Source organism: Aegilops tauschii, chromosome 3 (genome assembly GCF_002575655.3).
Source record: "Aegilops tauschii subsp. strangulata cultivar AL8/78 chromosome 3, Aet v6.0, whole genome shotgun sequence".
NCBI classification, from domain to species: Eukaryota; Viridiplantae; Streptophyta; class Magnoliopsida; order Poales; family Poaceae; genus Aegilops; species Aegilops tauschii.
In genome coordinates this window covers 13,614,986-13,632,195 of record NC_053037.3, presented here as the reverse complement: position 1 = coordinate 13,632,195, position 17,210 = coordinate 13,614,986, and the positions used below count along the sequence as shown (strand labels likewise).

Below are 17,210 nucleotides of genomic sequence, written 5' to 3'. Positions count from 1 at the left end.
ACGTACATCGGAATGGTAACACCGCCGAGCAAGATATAGGAGTGCCTAAAGAGTACACTACAACATGACTAACGCCACCTGAGTTCACGGCAATACCCTCAAGAGGAAACGGCAGAAAGCGTCGCCGTCCACGCGTCTGACGGAGCGGAAAAGGGTTTTTCACTTGGAACCCTGACATGAGAAGCGAAACCGCGACAACGTCCTCAAGAGGAAAGCGACACCCATTGGCATCATCGCCGTCGGCGCCTGACCGCAGAGCTTTCGCTCGGTTGCTTCCTCGTGCCACAAAGGACCATAATCAACTGCCGCGGCTAAGCCGACATCTGCAGATCCATCTCAGGGCCCCTCCCCAGCCACAACACAGAAGCACTAGCTCATGACATGCGTGCCTGCCGAGAGAGGGGGACACACGCCGCCGCTAGCCGCAAGCGACCACGCCACCATGAACAACCGGCACCAGGCCACCACCACCGCTGCCAACCGCTACCACATGAAGAACGGCCACAGGAGCTAGCTCGCACCACCCGCCTCCGACCATAGCTAGATCCGGCCGCAGCTCGATCTGCCGCCACAGGCAGGCCCCAGTAGGAACCATCACGCAACCACCACAGATCTACCCCGCCATCGTTCCCCACATCGAGTCCGGTGCCCTCTGCAGGCCAGCCGTGGCCTTTGCCGCCGCCACCTTGTGAGGGGAGCAAGAGAGCCCTGCCGCCACCCAATCCAACCGGGCTTTGCCCGACGGCGGACACAGGCGGGGGGTTAGAGAGGAGGCTGGGTGGCGAAGGAGGAAGTGGCCTGCCTCACCACCACGCAAAGGCATCGTGGACGAGCGGAATTAGAAATTTCATGTGTACCATGAAGGTATGATTTAGATGAAAATAACAGATTCAAGCTAAAATCTTCACAGTTAAATAATATAGCAGAAAAGTGACAAGCAATGATCCCTTCAATTTCCCCTCTTTGGCTCGACACATGCCCGTGTGTGGTAGCAATATTTTCTGAACTTTTGTCATTTTCAAGTAAGTAAAACCACGACAAGTATCTTAGAATGGAGAGAGTACCGTCTTTCCTGCACAATCACATACCAAACCAGGCTTTTAGCCATGAATCGCTGATATATAGATATAATGACTTCTTGTGAAGAAATGGAGGCAGGCCATCCACTTGCCGCTAGCTTTGAGTTCTCCAAGTTGCACTAAAACCACGACAGTTTTTTTTTTTGGAACGGGGGAGTACAATTTTTCCTGAATAATCACATACGCTATCAGGCGTTTAGCCATGAATCGCCGATATATACATATAATATAGACTTCTTGTGAAGAAATGGAGGCAGACCATCCACTTGCCGCTAGCTTTGACTTCTCCAACTGAAAGAAGATCAACAGATTCTTCATCATTTCAGGTACAAAAGATCATTTCATCAATTTGGCTCGTTGCAGTACGCTGTATGATCCGGGCAGCTTTATATATGAAAAAATAGAACTAAAGATTGTGCTAAAATTTTATAATAAGTAAATAGGTACGAGAATCATTTTGATACTACACCCTTTATCTAAAAAGGAGAGACAATCATTATGATGCATTTGTCTTACATGAACCTTTTGATTCCTGTGGTAGAGTATTATTATATGTAGTATATACTGTATATGTGATTAAAAAGGAAAAGAAGTCAAGAGGACAGAGAAAAGGTTGGTACAATGCATAAAGAGATCGACCTTTTAATAATTTTACATATGCACACGTGATGACACAAAGTACGCTCATAAATATTTTAGTATATGTAGCAGACAGTTATGCGTGAGATCTTTCAAAGTACATATACAAATTAAATGGCTGTAGGTTTAACTATGAACACAATACCTTAATTTCTCGATTAAATACTCCCTCTGTTCCTAAATATAAGTCTTTGTAGAGATTCCACTATGAACCACATACGGATGTATATAGATGCATTTTAGAGTGTAAATTCACTCATTTTGCTCCGTATGGTCCATAGTGGAATCTATGCAAAGACTTATATTTAGGAATGGAGGGAGTAGATGCCATAGTACTGGCTTACTAGTACTTCCAGTGACAGGGTCCATATAGTCGTGAACTCATGATCACTTGATTTCTCATGGTTAAAAAATGATTCTTGTGCAAATGATTTTGGCTTAAATGAATGTCGGTTAATTAACTTATGGAAATAATATATAATTGGAAAAAATGAACATACAAAGCAATGTGATTTATATTTAAATTAAATTTTACTATGCATTATGTATTTTGTTTAATTTGAATAGAGTTATGATATATGTAATAAAATAATTATGTATAGTTACCTCTAAATAGTGAAGTCATAAACAATTAGCTGTTCACAATAAAGGACAAAAATGCTTTCAAGCCTGAAGGAAATTATTGCAGCATGTGTAGTGTACATTTCAAAGAAATAGAATCTGAAAAGAAAAACAGTGAACACATTAATCTATTTGTGATCACGAGAACTAAATTTCCTGTCCACCTAGCCTCTATTAGTTCGATTTTCTTAATTGGTTCAGCATAAATCCGTCATTTGTGTGTGTGTGTGTGTGTGTGTGTAACAAAACCATCATGCTGATATGCGATAACGAAGAATAAGATCAAAATTATATACATGCATATTACTTTACATGTGTTCGATTATTACAAAGAGAAGACCAAGGAGCTTGCCTTTCCTCCTGACAAAAAGGAAGCCTTCATTGCTAAAGTCAGCAAGAAACAACACCAAGGAATAATAATTCAACAAATGGAAAGGAACACAACGTAATAACTAAGATCTGTCATGCATCCATTTTGATTCACAACAAATATCATTTGCAAAGAAGAGCTACGAAATACATCAACTTTTTATTAACAGGAGATTTGTTCCATAAGTTCCAGTGTCAGCCTATTCATCCGTAAGTCTAGCATTTTTTCCCCACGGTATGGAATACATCCAAATTAAGCAGAGAGGCAAAGTGTTGGATCATTTCAACACTTCTTCATGACTAAGGAGAGGTGTTGGATCATTTCATCTCATCTCGACAAGGACAATTCCTTGGCTAGCGATGGGAACCGAACAAAGCACCTTACAATATATTAATTACCTCGGTCCCAAAAAGCTTGTCTTGAATTTATCTAGATACGGATGTATCTAACTCTAAAACGCATCTAGATATATCCGTATCTAGACATATCTAAGACAAACTTTTTGAGACGGAGGGAGTATACATAATACATATTGTAAGAATCGTAAATCATGCAAGAAGCAATGCATGTGTTACTTCAATTAATTATTAATTTGCACCAAAAATCACCATCAATCAAATTATAAACTCACATTTTGTGTCAAAGGAACTAACAATTAAGCAGCCTGCCAAATGCCAATAGAGTATCAAAAGCTGTTCCTCCATCTCAATTTCCATCCACATCACACAAAGACCACTCAGCACGCTCATCAGACAGAGAGAGAGATACGTCAAGTACTAGCTAGTGCCGGTCGTACTTATCTCCGGCGCCGCCTAAGGAAGAGAAGAACCCAGCATGGTCGCCGTTCGCCGCCTTGTCGCCTTCCACCGCTGCCGCAGTCTCAGTCTCGAAGTCGTCAAACGGGTTGAAGTTGAAATCTCCCATGCCGTGGCCGTGATGGCCGCCGTACTGATCAGCAGCACCTGATCCTCTCGCCGTCGTAACATCAGCGGGGGTACTTGGCATCGCGTTGCTCCTCGCCAACAGCGCGAGCGCGTGCATCAGAGAGTTGGCTCCGCCGCCGGTGGTGGTGCCGGTGCCGATGGAGGACAGCAGTGCAGGGTTTTGCTGCGGGTATTTGAGAGGGCACGGGCGTACCAGGAAGGGGGGGCCGTAGGCGGAGGCGCCACCGAGGAGCCGCGGGCGGACGAACGGGGACGGCCCGGCGGCAAATGGTGGCGCCGGGAAGCCGGTGAACTCCTGTACCATGGCGCGGAAGTTGGAGGTGTCGGTGGTGAGCACGGTGGTGGGTGGGCGGCGGGAGGCTCTCAGGCGCTTCTTGGGCGGCTTTGACGGGGCCGTAGGGTGAGGTGGAGTCGCTGTTGCCCGCGTGGGGGAGGATGTGGGCAAGAAGCCTTGGAAGGAGGAGTCGTGGTCGAAGTATAGGCTAGCGGGGAAGGGGGATGAAGGGAGGAAGAGGCCGTGGGGGTCGACGGAGGAGAATTCTTGTTCGGCCCCGGTGCCCGGGAGTGAGGGAGAGGATGGGAGGCTGCCACTGGTGGTGGACGCCATGAATCGGTGGAAGGCCCGACCTCGATGGAAGAAGATGTGTACGACGGGATGGACCGGTAGATAGATAGGGTTTGGTGTGGAATTTGGGGAGATCTTGATGTGGGTGGATTACCGATGAACAAGCTAGCTCGGAGGGGAAAAAGGTTGACGACGACAGGAGAATAGATATGGGGAGTGGTGGATGTGAGGAGGAGTAGCAGCCAACTTTGTTTTTTCTTTCCATTTTTTCGCATGTCTATTTTCTTTGCATTTTTAGATGCACGGTACAAAATGCGGACCCTCGTCACATACACGCTCCTACACTCACACCTATGAAATCACATATAACATACCTTACGAGAACCTCCGAGAAATGGAGATGAAAGATCCTAAGACCGACAAAGCCACCACATTTAATTGAATAGCACTGGAAACTGTAGATTAAATTCGACCAAATATAAGCACCATGCTAAGTCAAACTCGACAAACAGCCTAACACTAGGCAAAGAAAAAATATGGGAAAAACTGCTAGCCATATTGTTTGTTTTGTTTTCTTTGCTTGGCTATATTCTTCTATTTCCTTTTTCTTTTCTTTCTTTCTTTCTTTTCTTTCTTTCATTTCTGCTCTTTGCTTTTGTTTCTTCTCTTTTGAACATGCGAGGAAAGAAGAGGAGTCCCAACCACCGGAGGCCGAGACTCAGGCACCAACCTGGACCTTAGACCATCTCCAGCCGTTCAGCCCCCCAGGGCGCCGAAAAAGAGCGGCCCGGGGGCGAACCGGCACTAGATCGGCCCCTGGGGGCGACCTAGCTCCCAGCCATGCCCCCAGGCGCCGCCCCCAACCCGCGGCAAATTCAAACGTAGTCATTCCCGCTCACAAAATAAACGCCACAGTTCGGCGATCAAATGAAAAGTTCGGCGTACAAAAAGCAGAAAGGACGCGCGTGCGCATCAGACGGCGAGGTCGGCCTCCGGCGTCGGCGGAGTCGGCGTGCGCGGGCTTGGCGGGGTCTCTGTGCTTGGCGGCGTCGGCGTGGCTTCTGTGCTGCGGGGAGTCTCGGCGGCATCATCGCTCGGGCTTGGCGGGGGCGTCGGCGTGGGCATGGGCGTGGGCGGCGTCCTCGACGGAAGCTGGTTCAGGATGAGGCCACGCTCCGCCAAATACCACGCCTTGAACGCCTCATCGTTGCTCTGGAGCATGTCCGCCCCGCCCAGCAGGAAAGCCAGGTTGGTGTTTCTCTTCTTCGCGGCGACGTTGGTCCGGAGTAGGTCGAGCTTGGCGGCGCTGCTCGACATCAACACCGACCACCGCGTGTCGGTCTTCTCTTCACGAAGGATGGCCCGGGCCTGTGCGTCGGCGAGGAAGTGCTCGATGGACTCCTGCACTCGAGCGGTGGCCGCGTCGGCGTGTTTCCCCTTTTTGGCACCTTTGTTGCCGTTCGGTCGCCCTTCTGACGCGCCCGGAGTCGGCGCATCTGGCTTGTAGGTCTCCTTGGCCTTGTCGAGGGTGCGCCGGACTTCCGCCCACTTCTCGCACTTGTCAATGCGCTTGTAAACGTGGAGGTACTTGAATTCGGCGTCGCTGTTGCCCTGCCGATACAGGGCGAACATGCGCAACAACTGCACGGAGGAACAAACAGTTGGCGGGCGAACATGCGCAACAACTGCACGGAGGAACAAACAGTTGGCGGGCGCACACGGCGAAGAGAGGCGGGAGACCGGCGTGGCATACCTGATCCTCAACGCTGGCGCCGCTCTCCGGGCGAGCCGCGACCTCCTCGACGACCCCATGCCATTTGTTGCACGCCCCCTGGATACGCCCCCAATGGTTCGCCATCGCCTTCGACCCGCGCTGCATGTAGACGCCTTTGAAGTAGGGGTCGACGAGCTTGCGCTCGTCAAACTCGGCCTTGATGCGCTCCTAGTACGTCTCGATGCTCTGGTTCGTGCCGGTGGTCGGGTCGAGGCAGACGACTTTCCATGCTTCGGCGAGGCATTCCTCCTCCTTGGACGCCCACTTGATGCGTGGCTCGCCTGACCTGGCCGCCCGCTTCTTCTTCTTGCACCTCCTCGCCGGAACAGTCGCCGGCTCCTACTCCTCCTCCTCTTCGTCCTCCTCCTCCTGCTCCTCCTGCTCCTCCTCACTGTAGACGTAGCCGAGCTCGCCGTCCATGCCGCCGCTGAGATCCACCGTGTCGTCCGGGTTGATGAACCCAGGAGACGCGGCGGCCGTGGCCGAACCTGCCGCGATGATGTCGTCCATGTCGGCCTCGGTCTCGTCGGTGTCGCCGAGGTGCGAGAAGGGCAGCGCGCCACGGCGGAGGGGGGGCGTCGGGGAGGAAGCGTAGGCGGGCGACGAGTAGTTGTATGGAGGGTACTGCACGCCGGCGAAGGCGGGCGAGGGCGTGCGCTGGGCCGGGTGTCCATGGGGAAGGTGACGTTTGGGTTGAACCCACCGTGCGCGTCCCCGTTGGCGTAGCCCGGCGAGGGCGATCCCCATGGCTGCGGCGATGGAGAGCCGACGCCTTGCTGGCCCCAGGGCGCGTACTGGGTGTGGCTGCCGGGTGGATTCATCATCCCCGCGCGAGTCGCCTCGGCCTCGGCTTGGTCCGCCGAAGCGGCAGCCGCAGCCGCGTGTGCCGCGTTGTCACGGGCCTTCTTGGCGATGGCCCTGTTCTGCCAGTCGGGGGTGACAGCCTCCCGTCACTGAACTTCCACCCTCCAATCGGCGTTTGTCATGCCCGGGGGCTTGGACGGCGGCACCCTCGGCTTCCTGGGCGACGGAGGCGGTCGCGGTTGCCGCGGCGCGGGGGACGACGTACTTCTTCGGTGGCATGGCGGCCGGCTGGGAGGCGAGCGGGAGGGAGATTGGCGGGAGGAATGGAGAAAATGGGAGGGAAGTGGGGAAAACCGGGAAAAAACGGCAGAAGAGGCGCTCGACTCGCCGACAGGGCGGACCCACGCGCCCTTTTCGCTTGTGCCGGCGCCCCAGGCGCCCCCAGGGCGCCGGGTTCTGCCTAGGTCCGCCAGCACCAGTTTCGGCCCGAGCCGGCGAAAAACGGGCTTCTGAGGACGCGACTGGGCCGTTTTTTGGCGCCGGCGCGGCAAAAATGCCTGGGGAGGGCCTGTTGGGGGCGCGGCTGGAGATGCTCTTAGTGCTTTATTAATTCCAAAATATTCAAACAAAGTTAGAAATCATAAAACTTAGCATGGTGTCATTATATGCCATCTAGAGGCCGTTGGATTTCAAACTTTTTCTACACTCAACACACGATTACATGTTTCATGTTAAAAATTTGGCACTTTTAATGGTCAGTTCACTATATTTAAATCGTTAAGTGCATTTCAAGGTATTTAATTGATATAATTCAAATTCAAACTATAGTTAAATTAAATAGTCGCCAACAGTAGGTTGACAAATCCTACTTTTGTCCTTGAATTGTGTCTGTGTTTATGCCTTGTGCAAGTAAAGGATAGGACCCCCATACACCAGGGGGCCAAGACTTGATCACCAACATGGAGGTTGTTGCCATTTTTAATTCCAGAAAATGCAAACAAAGCCAGGAAATCACGAGCCTTGGCATTGTGTCATGATATGACCCTTGGAAGATCTGGTAAAACTTTGAGAATAATCCGCAAAATTTTGCATGCATAATTCTTACAAATCAGACCATCTTTGAGGAAGAAACTTGGTTTCAAGAAGGAATCAACTAGCTTTGCATGCAAAGTGGCCCTTGGTTAATCAGTTGCCCTTGAAACTTTATTTGCATTCAATATACACCATTACACTACTGAAATTTGGCATGTTGCAGGGTCATTAGTTATTTAATCCATTAAGTGCATTTAGTCATTTAATAGATATTATTCAAATTTTAACTGCATGTACATGAAATAGTTGCAAGAAATGGGCAGAAAAATCCTACTTGTGACCTTGGATCTATGTTTAGGCCTTGTGCATGGAAATAATATGACTTGCGTACACCGGGGAACCAAGACCCAGTCATCGAGATGGAGGTTATTGCCATTTTTACTCAAAAAAAATGCAAATGTGTGGCCCGCTAGGCCTCGTTCATTTGCTACCGGAGAGAACATGCTTGTACGTGTGTGTGTGTGGGGGGGGGGGGGGGGGGTGAGTGGCTGGGTGGGTGGAGGGGGAGGGGTGCATCCTCTAATCCAGGAAGATGTTCGTGAAGGAAATATGCCCTAGAGGCAATAATAAAGTTATTATTTATTTCCTTATATCATGATAAATGTTTATTATTCATGCTAGAATTGTATTAACCGGAAACTTGATACATGTGTGAATCCATAGACAAAACAAAGTGTCCCTAGTATGCCTCTACTAGACTAGCTCGTTAATTAAAGATGGTTAAGTTTCCTGACCATAGACATGTGTTGTCATTTGATGAACGGGATCACATCATTAGGAGAATGATGTGATGGACAAGACCCATCCGTTAGCTTAGCATAATGATCGTTAAGTTATTTTGCTATTGCTTTCTTCATGACTTATACATGTTCCTATGACTATGAGATTATGCAACTCCCGAATACCGGAGGAACACCTTGTGTGCTATCAAACGTCACAACGTAACTGGGTGATTATAAAGATGCTCTAAAGGTGTCTCCGAAGGTGTTTGTTGGGTTGGCATAGATCAAGATTAGGATTTGTCACTCCGTGTATCGGTGAGGTATCTCTGGGCCCTCTCGGTAATGCACATCACTATAAGCCTTGTAAGCAATGTGACTAATGAGTTAGTGTCGGTGTACAAAAGTAGGGGCTCTCCTTTTGACCCCTTTACTTGTGCACGGGCAATTAGAGCCGCGACCGCGGCCACACTTAGCAGGGCAGAGGAGGTAAGCCGGAGCACAAGACAGCCAAGACGACGCCAAGACCAGGAACACTAAAGAGCAAAGGGGCGAGGTGGACTCCCCCGGCAAGGCCCGGCCTCCGTGGCGCGGCCAGAGCCTTGCCGGGGCAGCTTGCCCAACACCAGCAGAGCGAGCCACCCTTGAGCCCAAGGGTTCCAAACACCGCCAACAACTACGTTGGAACCAAGGCTCGGGAGGCACCTCCGTGGTGGCATGCAGATCTTTGTCAATATCATAAATACACAAGATCAGATGAGGACCAGAAAACGACGACCCTCTGCGGGCTCCTAGCCGAGGAAATCCACAAGATCCCCGAAAAGATCCTTACCGGGGACGACCGCGGCGCCACGGCAAGACCCTTGCCGGGCCCCCGGCATGACCCTTGTCGGGCTCCCGGCAAGACCCTTGCCGAGGGCATCAGTGGGGCCACAGCCTGGCCCGCGCCTGCCAAGACTCCACCGCCGTCCCCGTGCAGCTGCTGGCCCAACCAGTTGGGCAGGCACCTGCGTGGCGACGAGCGGCCTCTACACCAACCCAGCAAGCACCTGCGTGGTGTTGGGGAACGTAGTAATTTCAAAATTTTCCTACGCACACGCAAGATCATGGTGATGCATAGCAACGAGAGGGGAGAGTGTTGTCCACGTACCCTCGTAGACCGAAAGCGGAAGCGTTAACACAACGCGGTTGATGTAGTCGTACGTCTTCACGATCCGACCGATCAAGTACCGAACGCACGGCACCTCCGAGTTCAGCACACGTTCAGCTCGATGACGTCCCTCGAACTCCGATCGAGCCGAGTGTTGAGGGAGAGTTTCGTCAGCACGACGGCGTGGTGACAATGATGATGTTCTACCGACGCAGGGCTTCGCCTAAGCACCGCTACGATATTATCGAGGTGTAATATGATGGAGGGGGGCACCACACACAGCTAAGAGATCAATGATCAATTGTTGTGTCTATGGGGTGCCCCCCCTGCCCCCGTATATAAAGGAGCAAGGGGGGAGGCGGCCGGCCAAGGAGGAGTGCGCGCCAAGGGGGGAGTCCTACTCCCACCGGGAGTAGGACTCCTCCTTTCCTTGTTGGAGTAGGAGAGAAGGAAAGAGGGGGAGAGGGAGAAGGAAAAGGGGGCTGCACCCCTTGTCCAATTCGGACCAGAGGGGGGGTGCGCGCCTCCTTCCTTTTGGCCTCTCTCCTCTATTCCCATATGGCCCAATAAGGCCCAATACTTCTCCCCGGCGAATTCCCGTAACTCTCCGGTACTCCGATAAATACCCGAATCACTCGGAACCTTTCCGAAGTCCAAATATAGTCGTCCAATATATCGATCTTTACGTCTCGGCCATTTCGAGACTCCTCGTCATGTCCCCGATCTCATCCGGGACTCCGAACTACCTTCGGTATATCAAAACACAAAAACTCATAATATAACCGTCATCGAACTTTAAGCGTGCGGACCCTACGGGTTCGAGAACAATGTAGACATGACCGAGACACGTCTCCGATCAATAATCAATAGCGGAACCTGGATGCTCATATTGGCTCCCACATATTCTACGAGGATCTTTATCGGTCAGACCGCATAACAACATACGTTGTTCCCTTTGTCATCGGTATGTTACTTGCCCGAGATTCGATCGTCGGTATCTCAATACCTATTTCAATCTCGTTACCGGCAAGTCTCTTTACTCGTTCCGTAATACATCATCCCGCAACTAGCTCATTAGTTGCAATGCTTGCAAGGCTTATAGTGATGTGCATTACCGAGTGGGCCCAGAGATACCTCTCCGACAATCGGATTGACAAATCCTAATCTCGAAATACGCCAACCCAACAAGTACCTTCGGAGACACATGTATTGCACCTTTATAATCACCCAGTTACGTTGTGACGTTTGGTAGCACACAAAGTGTTCCTCCGGTAAACGGGAGTTGCATAATCTCATAGTCATAGGAACATGTATAAGTCATGAAGAAAGCAATAGCAACATACTAAATGATCAAGTGCTAAGCTAACGGAATGGGTCAAGTCAATCATATCATTCTCCTAATGATGTGATCCCGTTAATCAAATGACAACTCATGTCTATGGCTACGAAACTCAACCATCTTTGATTAACGAGCTAGTCAAGTAGAGGCATACTAGTGACACTATGTTTGTCTATGTATTTACACATGTATCAAGTTTCCGGTTAATACAATTCTAGAATGAATAATAAACATTTATTATGAAATAAGGAAATAAATAATAACTTTATTATTGCCTCTAGGGCATATTTCCTTCAGTCTCCCACTTGCACTAGAGTCAATAATCTAGTTGACATCGCCATGTGATTTAACATCAATAGTTCACATCACCATGTGATTAAGACCCATAGTTCACATCGTCATGTGACCAACACCCAAAGGGTTTACTAGAGTCAATAATCTAGTTCACATCGCTATGTGATTAACACCCAAAGGTGTGATCATGTTTTGCTTGTGAGATAATTTTAGTCAACGGGTCTGTCACATTCAGATTCGTAAGTATTTTGCAAATTTCTATGTCTACAATGCTTTGCACGGAGCTACTCTAGCTAATTGCTCCCACTTTCAATACGTATCTAGATCGAGACTTAGAGTCATCAGATCTATGTCAAAACTTGCATCGACGTAACTCTTTACGACGAACCTTTTGTCACCTCCATAACCGAGAAATGTTTCCTTATTCCACTAAGGATAATTTTGACCGCTGTCCAGTGATCTACTCCTAGATCACTATTGTACCCTCTTGCCAAAATCATGGTGAGGTACACAATAGGTCTGGTACACAGCATAGCATACTTTATAGAACCTATGACTGAGGCATAGGAAATGACTTTCATTCTCTTTTCTATCTTCTGTTGTGGTCGGGCTTTGAGTCTTACTCAATTTCACACCTTGTAACACAGGCAAGAACTCTTTCTTTGACTGTTCCATTTTGAACTACTTCAAAATCTTGTCAAAGTATGTATTCATTGAAAAACTTATCAAGCGTCTTGATCTATCTCTATAGATCTTGATGCTCAATATGTAAGCAGCTTCACCGAGGTCTTTCTTTAAAAAACTCCTTTCAAACACTCCTTTATGCTTTGCAGAATAATTCTACATTATTTCCGATCAACAATATGTCATTCACATATACTTATCAGAAATGCTGTAGTGCTCCCACTCACTTTCTTGTAAATACAGGCTTCACCGCAAGTCTGTATAAAACTATATCCTTTGATCAACTTATCAAAGTGTATATTCCAACTCCGAGATGCTTGCACCAGTCCATAGATGGATTGCTGGAGCTTGCATATTTTGTTAGCACCTTTAGGATTGACAAAACCTTCTGGTTGCATCATATACAACTCTTCTTTAATAAATCCATTAAGGAATGCAGTTTTGTTTATCCATTTGCCAGATTTCATAAAATGCGGCAATTGCTAACATGATTGGGACAGACTTAAGCATAGATATGAGTGAGAAACTCTCATCGTAGTCAACACCTTGAACTTGTCGAAAACCTTTTTGCGACAATTCTAGCTTTGTAGATAGTAACACTACTATCAGCGTCCGTCTTCCTCTTGAAGATCCATTTATTTTCTATAGTTTGCCGATCATCGGGCAAGTCAACCAAAGTCTACACTTTGTTCTCATACATGGATCCCATCTCAGATTTCATGGCCTCAAGCCATTTTGCGGAATCTGGGCTCACCATCGCTTCCTCATAGTTCGTAGGTTCGTCATGGTCAAGTAACATGACCTCCAGAACAGGATTACCGTACCACTCTGGTGCGGATCTCACTCTGCTTGACCTACGGGGTTCTGTTGTAACTTGATCCGAAGCTTCATGATCATCATCATTAACTTCCTCACTAATTGGTGTAAGCATCACTGGAACTGGTTTCAGTGATGAACTACTTTCCAATTCGGGAGAAGGTACAATTACCTCATCAAGTTCTACTTTCCTCCCACTCACTTCTTTCGAGAGAAACTCCTTCTCTAGAAAGGATCCATTCTTGACAATGAATATCTTGCCTTCGGATCTGTGATAGAAGGTGTACTCAACAGTCTCCTTTGGGTATCCTATGAAGACACATTTCTCCGATTTGGGTTCGAGCTTATCAGGTTGAAGCTTCTTCACATAAGCATCACAACCCCAAACTTTAAGAAATGACAACTTTGGTTTCTTGCCAAACCACAGTTCATATTGTGTCATCTCAACGGACTTAGATGGTGCCCTTTTTAACGTGGATGCAGCTGTCTTTAATGCAGAACCCCAAAACAATAGTGGTAAATCGGTAAGAGACATCATAGATTGCACCATATCTAATAAAGTACGGTTACGATGTTTGGACACACCATTACACTGTGGTGTTCCAAGTGGCGTGAGCAGTGAAACTATTTCACATTGTTTTAACTGAAGACCAAACTCGTAACTCAAATACTCTTCTCCACGATCAGATCGTAGAAACTTTATTTTCTTGTTACGATGATTTTCCACTTCACTCTGAAATTATATGAACTTTTCAAATGTTTCAGACTTCTGTTTCATTAAGTAGATATACCCATATCTGCTCAAATCATCTGTGAAGGTAAGAAAATAATGATACCCGCTACGAGCCTCAATATTCATCGGACCACATACATCAGTATGTATGATTTCCAACAAATCTGTTGCTTGCTCCATTGTTCCGGAGAACAGCGTTTTAGTCATCTTGCCCAAGAGGCATGGTTCGCAAGCATCAAGTGATTCCAAAATCCCATCAGCATGGAGTTTCTTCATGCGCTTTACACCAATATGACCTAAACGGCAGTGCCACAAATAAGTTGCACTATCATTATTAACTTTGCATCTTTTGGCTTCAATATTATGAATATGTGTATCACTACGATCAAGATCCAACAAACCATTTTCATTGGGTGTATGATCATTGAAGGTTTTATTCATGTAAATAGAACAACAATTATTCTCTAACTTAAATGAATAACCGTATTGCAATAAACATGATCAAATCATATTCATGCTCAACGCAAACGCCAAATAACACTTATTTAGGTTCAACACTAATCCCGAAAGTGTAGGGAGCGTGCGATGATGATCATATCAATCTTGGAACCACTTCCAACACACATCGTCACTTCACCCTTAACTAGTCTCTGTTCATTCCGCAACTCCTGTTTCGGGTTACTACTCTTAGTAACTGAACCAGTATCAAATACCGAGGGGTTGCTACGAACACTAGTAAAATACACATCAATAATCTGTATATCAAATATACCTTTGTTCACTTTGCCATCCTTCTTATCCGCCAAATACTTGGGGCAGTTCCGCTTCCAGTGACCACTCCCTTTGTAGTAGAAGCACTTAGTCTCAGGCTTAGGACCAGACTTGGGCTTCTTCACTTGAGCAGCAACTTGCTTTCCGTTCTTCTTGAAGTTCCCCTTCTTCCCTTTGTCGTTTTTCTTGAAACTAGTGGTCTCGTCAACCATCAACACTTGATGTTTTTCCATTATTTCTACCTTCGCCGATTTTAGCATCGCGAAGAGCTTGGGAATTGTTTTCGTCATCCCTTGCATATTATAGTTCATCACGAAGTTCTACTAACTTGGTGATGGTGACTAGAGAATTCTATCAATCACTATCTTATCTGGAAGATTAACTCCCACTTGATTCAAGCGATTGTAGTACTCGGACAATTTGAGCACATGCTCACTAGCTGAGCAATTCTCCTCCATCTTGTAGCTATAGAACTTGTGGGAGACTTCATATCTCTCAACTCGGGTATTTGCTTGAAATATTAACTTCAACTCCTGGAACATCTCATATGATCCATGACGTTCAAAACGTCTTTGAAGTCCCGATTCTAAGCCGTTAAGCATGCTGCACTAAACTATCAAGTAGTCATCATATTGAGCTAGCCAAACGTTCATAACGTCTGCATCTGCTCCTGCAATACGTCTGTCACCTAGCGGTGCATCAAGGACATAATTCTTCTATGCAGCAATGAGGATAATCCTCAGATCACGGATCCAATCCGCATCATTGCTACTAACATCTTTCAACTTAGTTTTCTCTAGGAACATATCAAAAATAAAACAGGGAAGCAACAACCCGAGCTATTGATCTACAACATAATTTGCAAAATACTATCAGGACTAAGTTCATGATAAATTTAAGTTCAATTAATCATATTACTTAAGAACTCCCACTTAGATAGACATCCCTCTAGTCCTCTAAGTGATCACGTGATCCATATCAACTAAACCATGTCCGATCATCACGTGAGATGGAGTAGTTTCAACGGTGAACATCACTATGTTGATCATATCTACTATATGATTCACGCTCGACCTTTCGGTCTCCGTGTTCCGAGGCCATATCTGTTATATGCTAGGCTCGTCAAGCTTAACCTGAGTATTCTGCGTGTGCAACTGTTTTGCACCCATTGTATTTGAACGTAGAGCCTATCACACCCGATCACCACGTGGTGTCTCAGCACGAAGAACTTTCGCAACGGTGCATACTCAGGGAGAACACTTATACCTTGATAATTTAGTGAGGGATCATCTTATAATGCTACCGTCAATCAAAGCAAGATAAGATGCATAAAAGATAAACATCACATGCAATCAATATAAGTGATATGATATGGCCATCATCATCTTGTGCTTGTGATCTCCATCTCCGAAGCACCGTCATGATCACCATCGTCACCGGCGCGACACCTTGTTCTCCATCGTAGCATCATTGTCTTCTCGCCAATCTTATGCTTCTACGACTATCGCTACCGCTTAGTGATAAAGTAAAGCATTACAAGGCGATTGCATTACATACAATAAAGCGACAACCATATGGCTCCTGCCAGTTGCCGATAACTCGGTTACAAAACATGATCATCTCATACAATAAATTTAGCATCATGCTTTGACCATATCATATCACAACATGCCCTGCAAAAACAAGTTAGACGTCCTCTACTTTGTTGTTGCAAGTTTTACGTGGCTGCTACGGGCTTAGCAAGAACCGTTCTTACCTACGCATCACAACTACAACGATAGTTTGTCAAGTTGGTGCTGTTTTAACCTTCGCAAGGACCGGGCGTAGCCACACTCGGTTCAACTAAAATAGGAGAAACTGACACCCGCCAGCCACCTATGTGCAAAGCACGTCGGTAGAACCAGTCTCACGTAAGCGTACGCGTAATGTCGGTCCGGGCAGCTTCATCCAACAATACCGCCGAACCAAAGTATGAAATGCTGGTAAGCAGTATGACTTATATCGCCCACAACTCACTTGTGTTCTACTCGTGTATATAACATCAACGCATAAAACCAGGCTCGGATGCCACTGTTGGGGAACGTAGTAATTTCAAAAAAATTCTACACACACGCAAGATCATGGTGATGCATAGCAACGAGAGGGGAGAGTGTTGTCCACGTAGCCTCGTAGACCGAAAGCAAAAGCGTTAACACAACGCGGTTGATGTAGTCGTACGTCTTCACGATCCGACCGATCAAGTACCGAACGCACGGCACCTTCGAGTTCAGCACACGTTCAGCTCGATGACGTCCCTCGAACTCCGATCCAGCCGAGTGTTGAGGAAGAGTTTCGTCAGCACGACGGCGTAGTGACGATGATGATGTTCTACCGACGCAGGGCTTCGCCTAAGCACCGCTATGATATTATCGAGGTGTAATATGGTGGAGGGGGGCACCACACACGGCTAAGAGATCAATGATCAATTGTTGTGTCTATGGGGTGCCCCCTGCCCCCGTATATAAATGAGCAAGGGGGGAGGCGGCCGGCCAAGGAGGAGGGCGCGCCAAGGGGGGGTCCTACTCCCACCGGGAGTAGGACTCCTCCTTTCCTTGTTGGAGTAGGAGAGAAGGAAAGAGGGGGAGAGGGAGAAGGAAAAGGGGGCTGCACCCCTTGTCCAATTCGGACCAGAGGGGGGGGGTGCGCGCCTCCTTCCTTTTGGCCTCTCTGCTCTATTCCCGTATGGCCCAATAAGGCCCAATACTTCTCCCCGGCGAATTCCCGTAACTCTCCGGTACTCCGATAAATACCCGAATCACTCGGAACCTTTCCAAAGT

The 17,210-nt window shown here is 47.5% G+C and overlaps 1 protein-coding gene across 1 annotated transcript; it reads right to left on the bottom strand.

Annotated features, from left to right (window-relative positions):
• Positions 1-3,241: 3,241 nt before the first annotated feature.
• LOC109777502 (uncharacterized) lies at positions 3,242-4,437 on the bottom strand. The gene has a single exon (XM_020336129.4). The coding sequence runs from the start codon at positions 4,258-4,260 to the stop codon at positions 3,490-3,492; it is 771 nt and encodes a 256-aa protein (XP_020191718.1). The 5' UTR covers positions 4,261-4,437; the 3' UTR covers positions 3,242-3,489.
• Between the last annotated feature and the right edge of the window lie 12,773 nt (positions 4,438-17,210).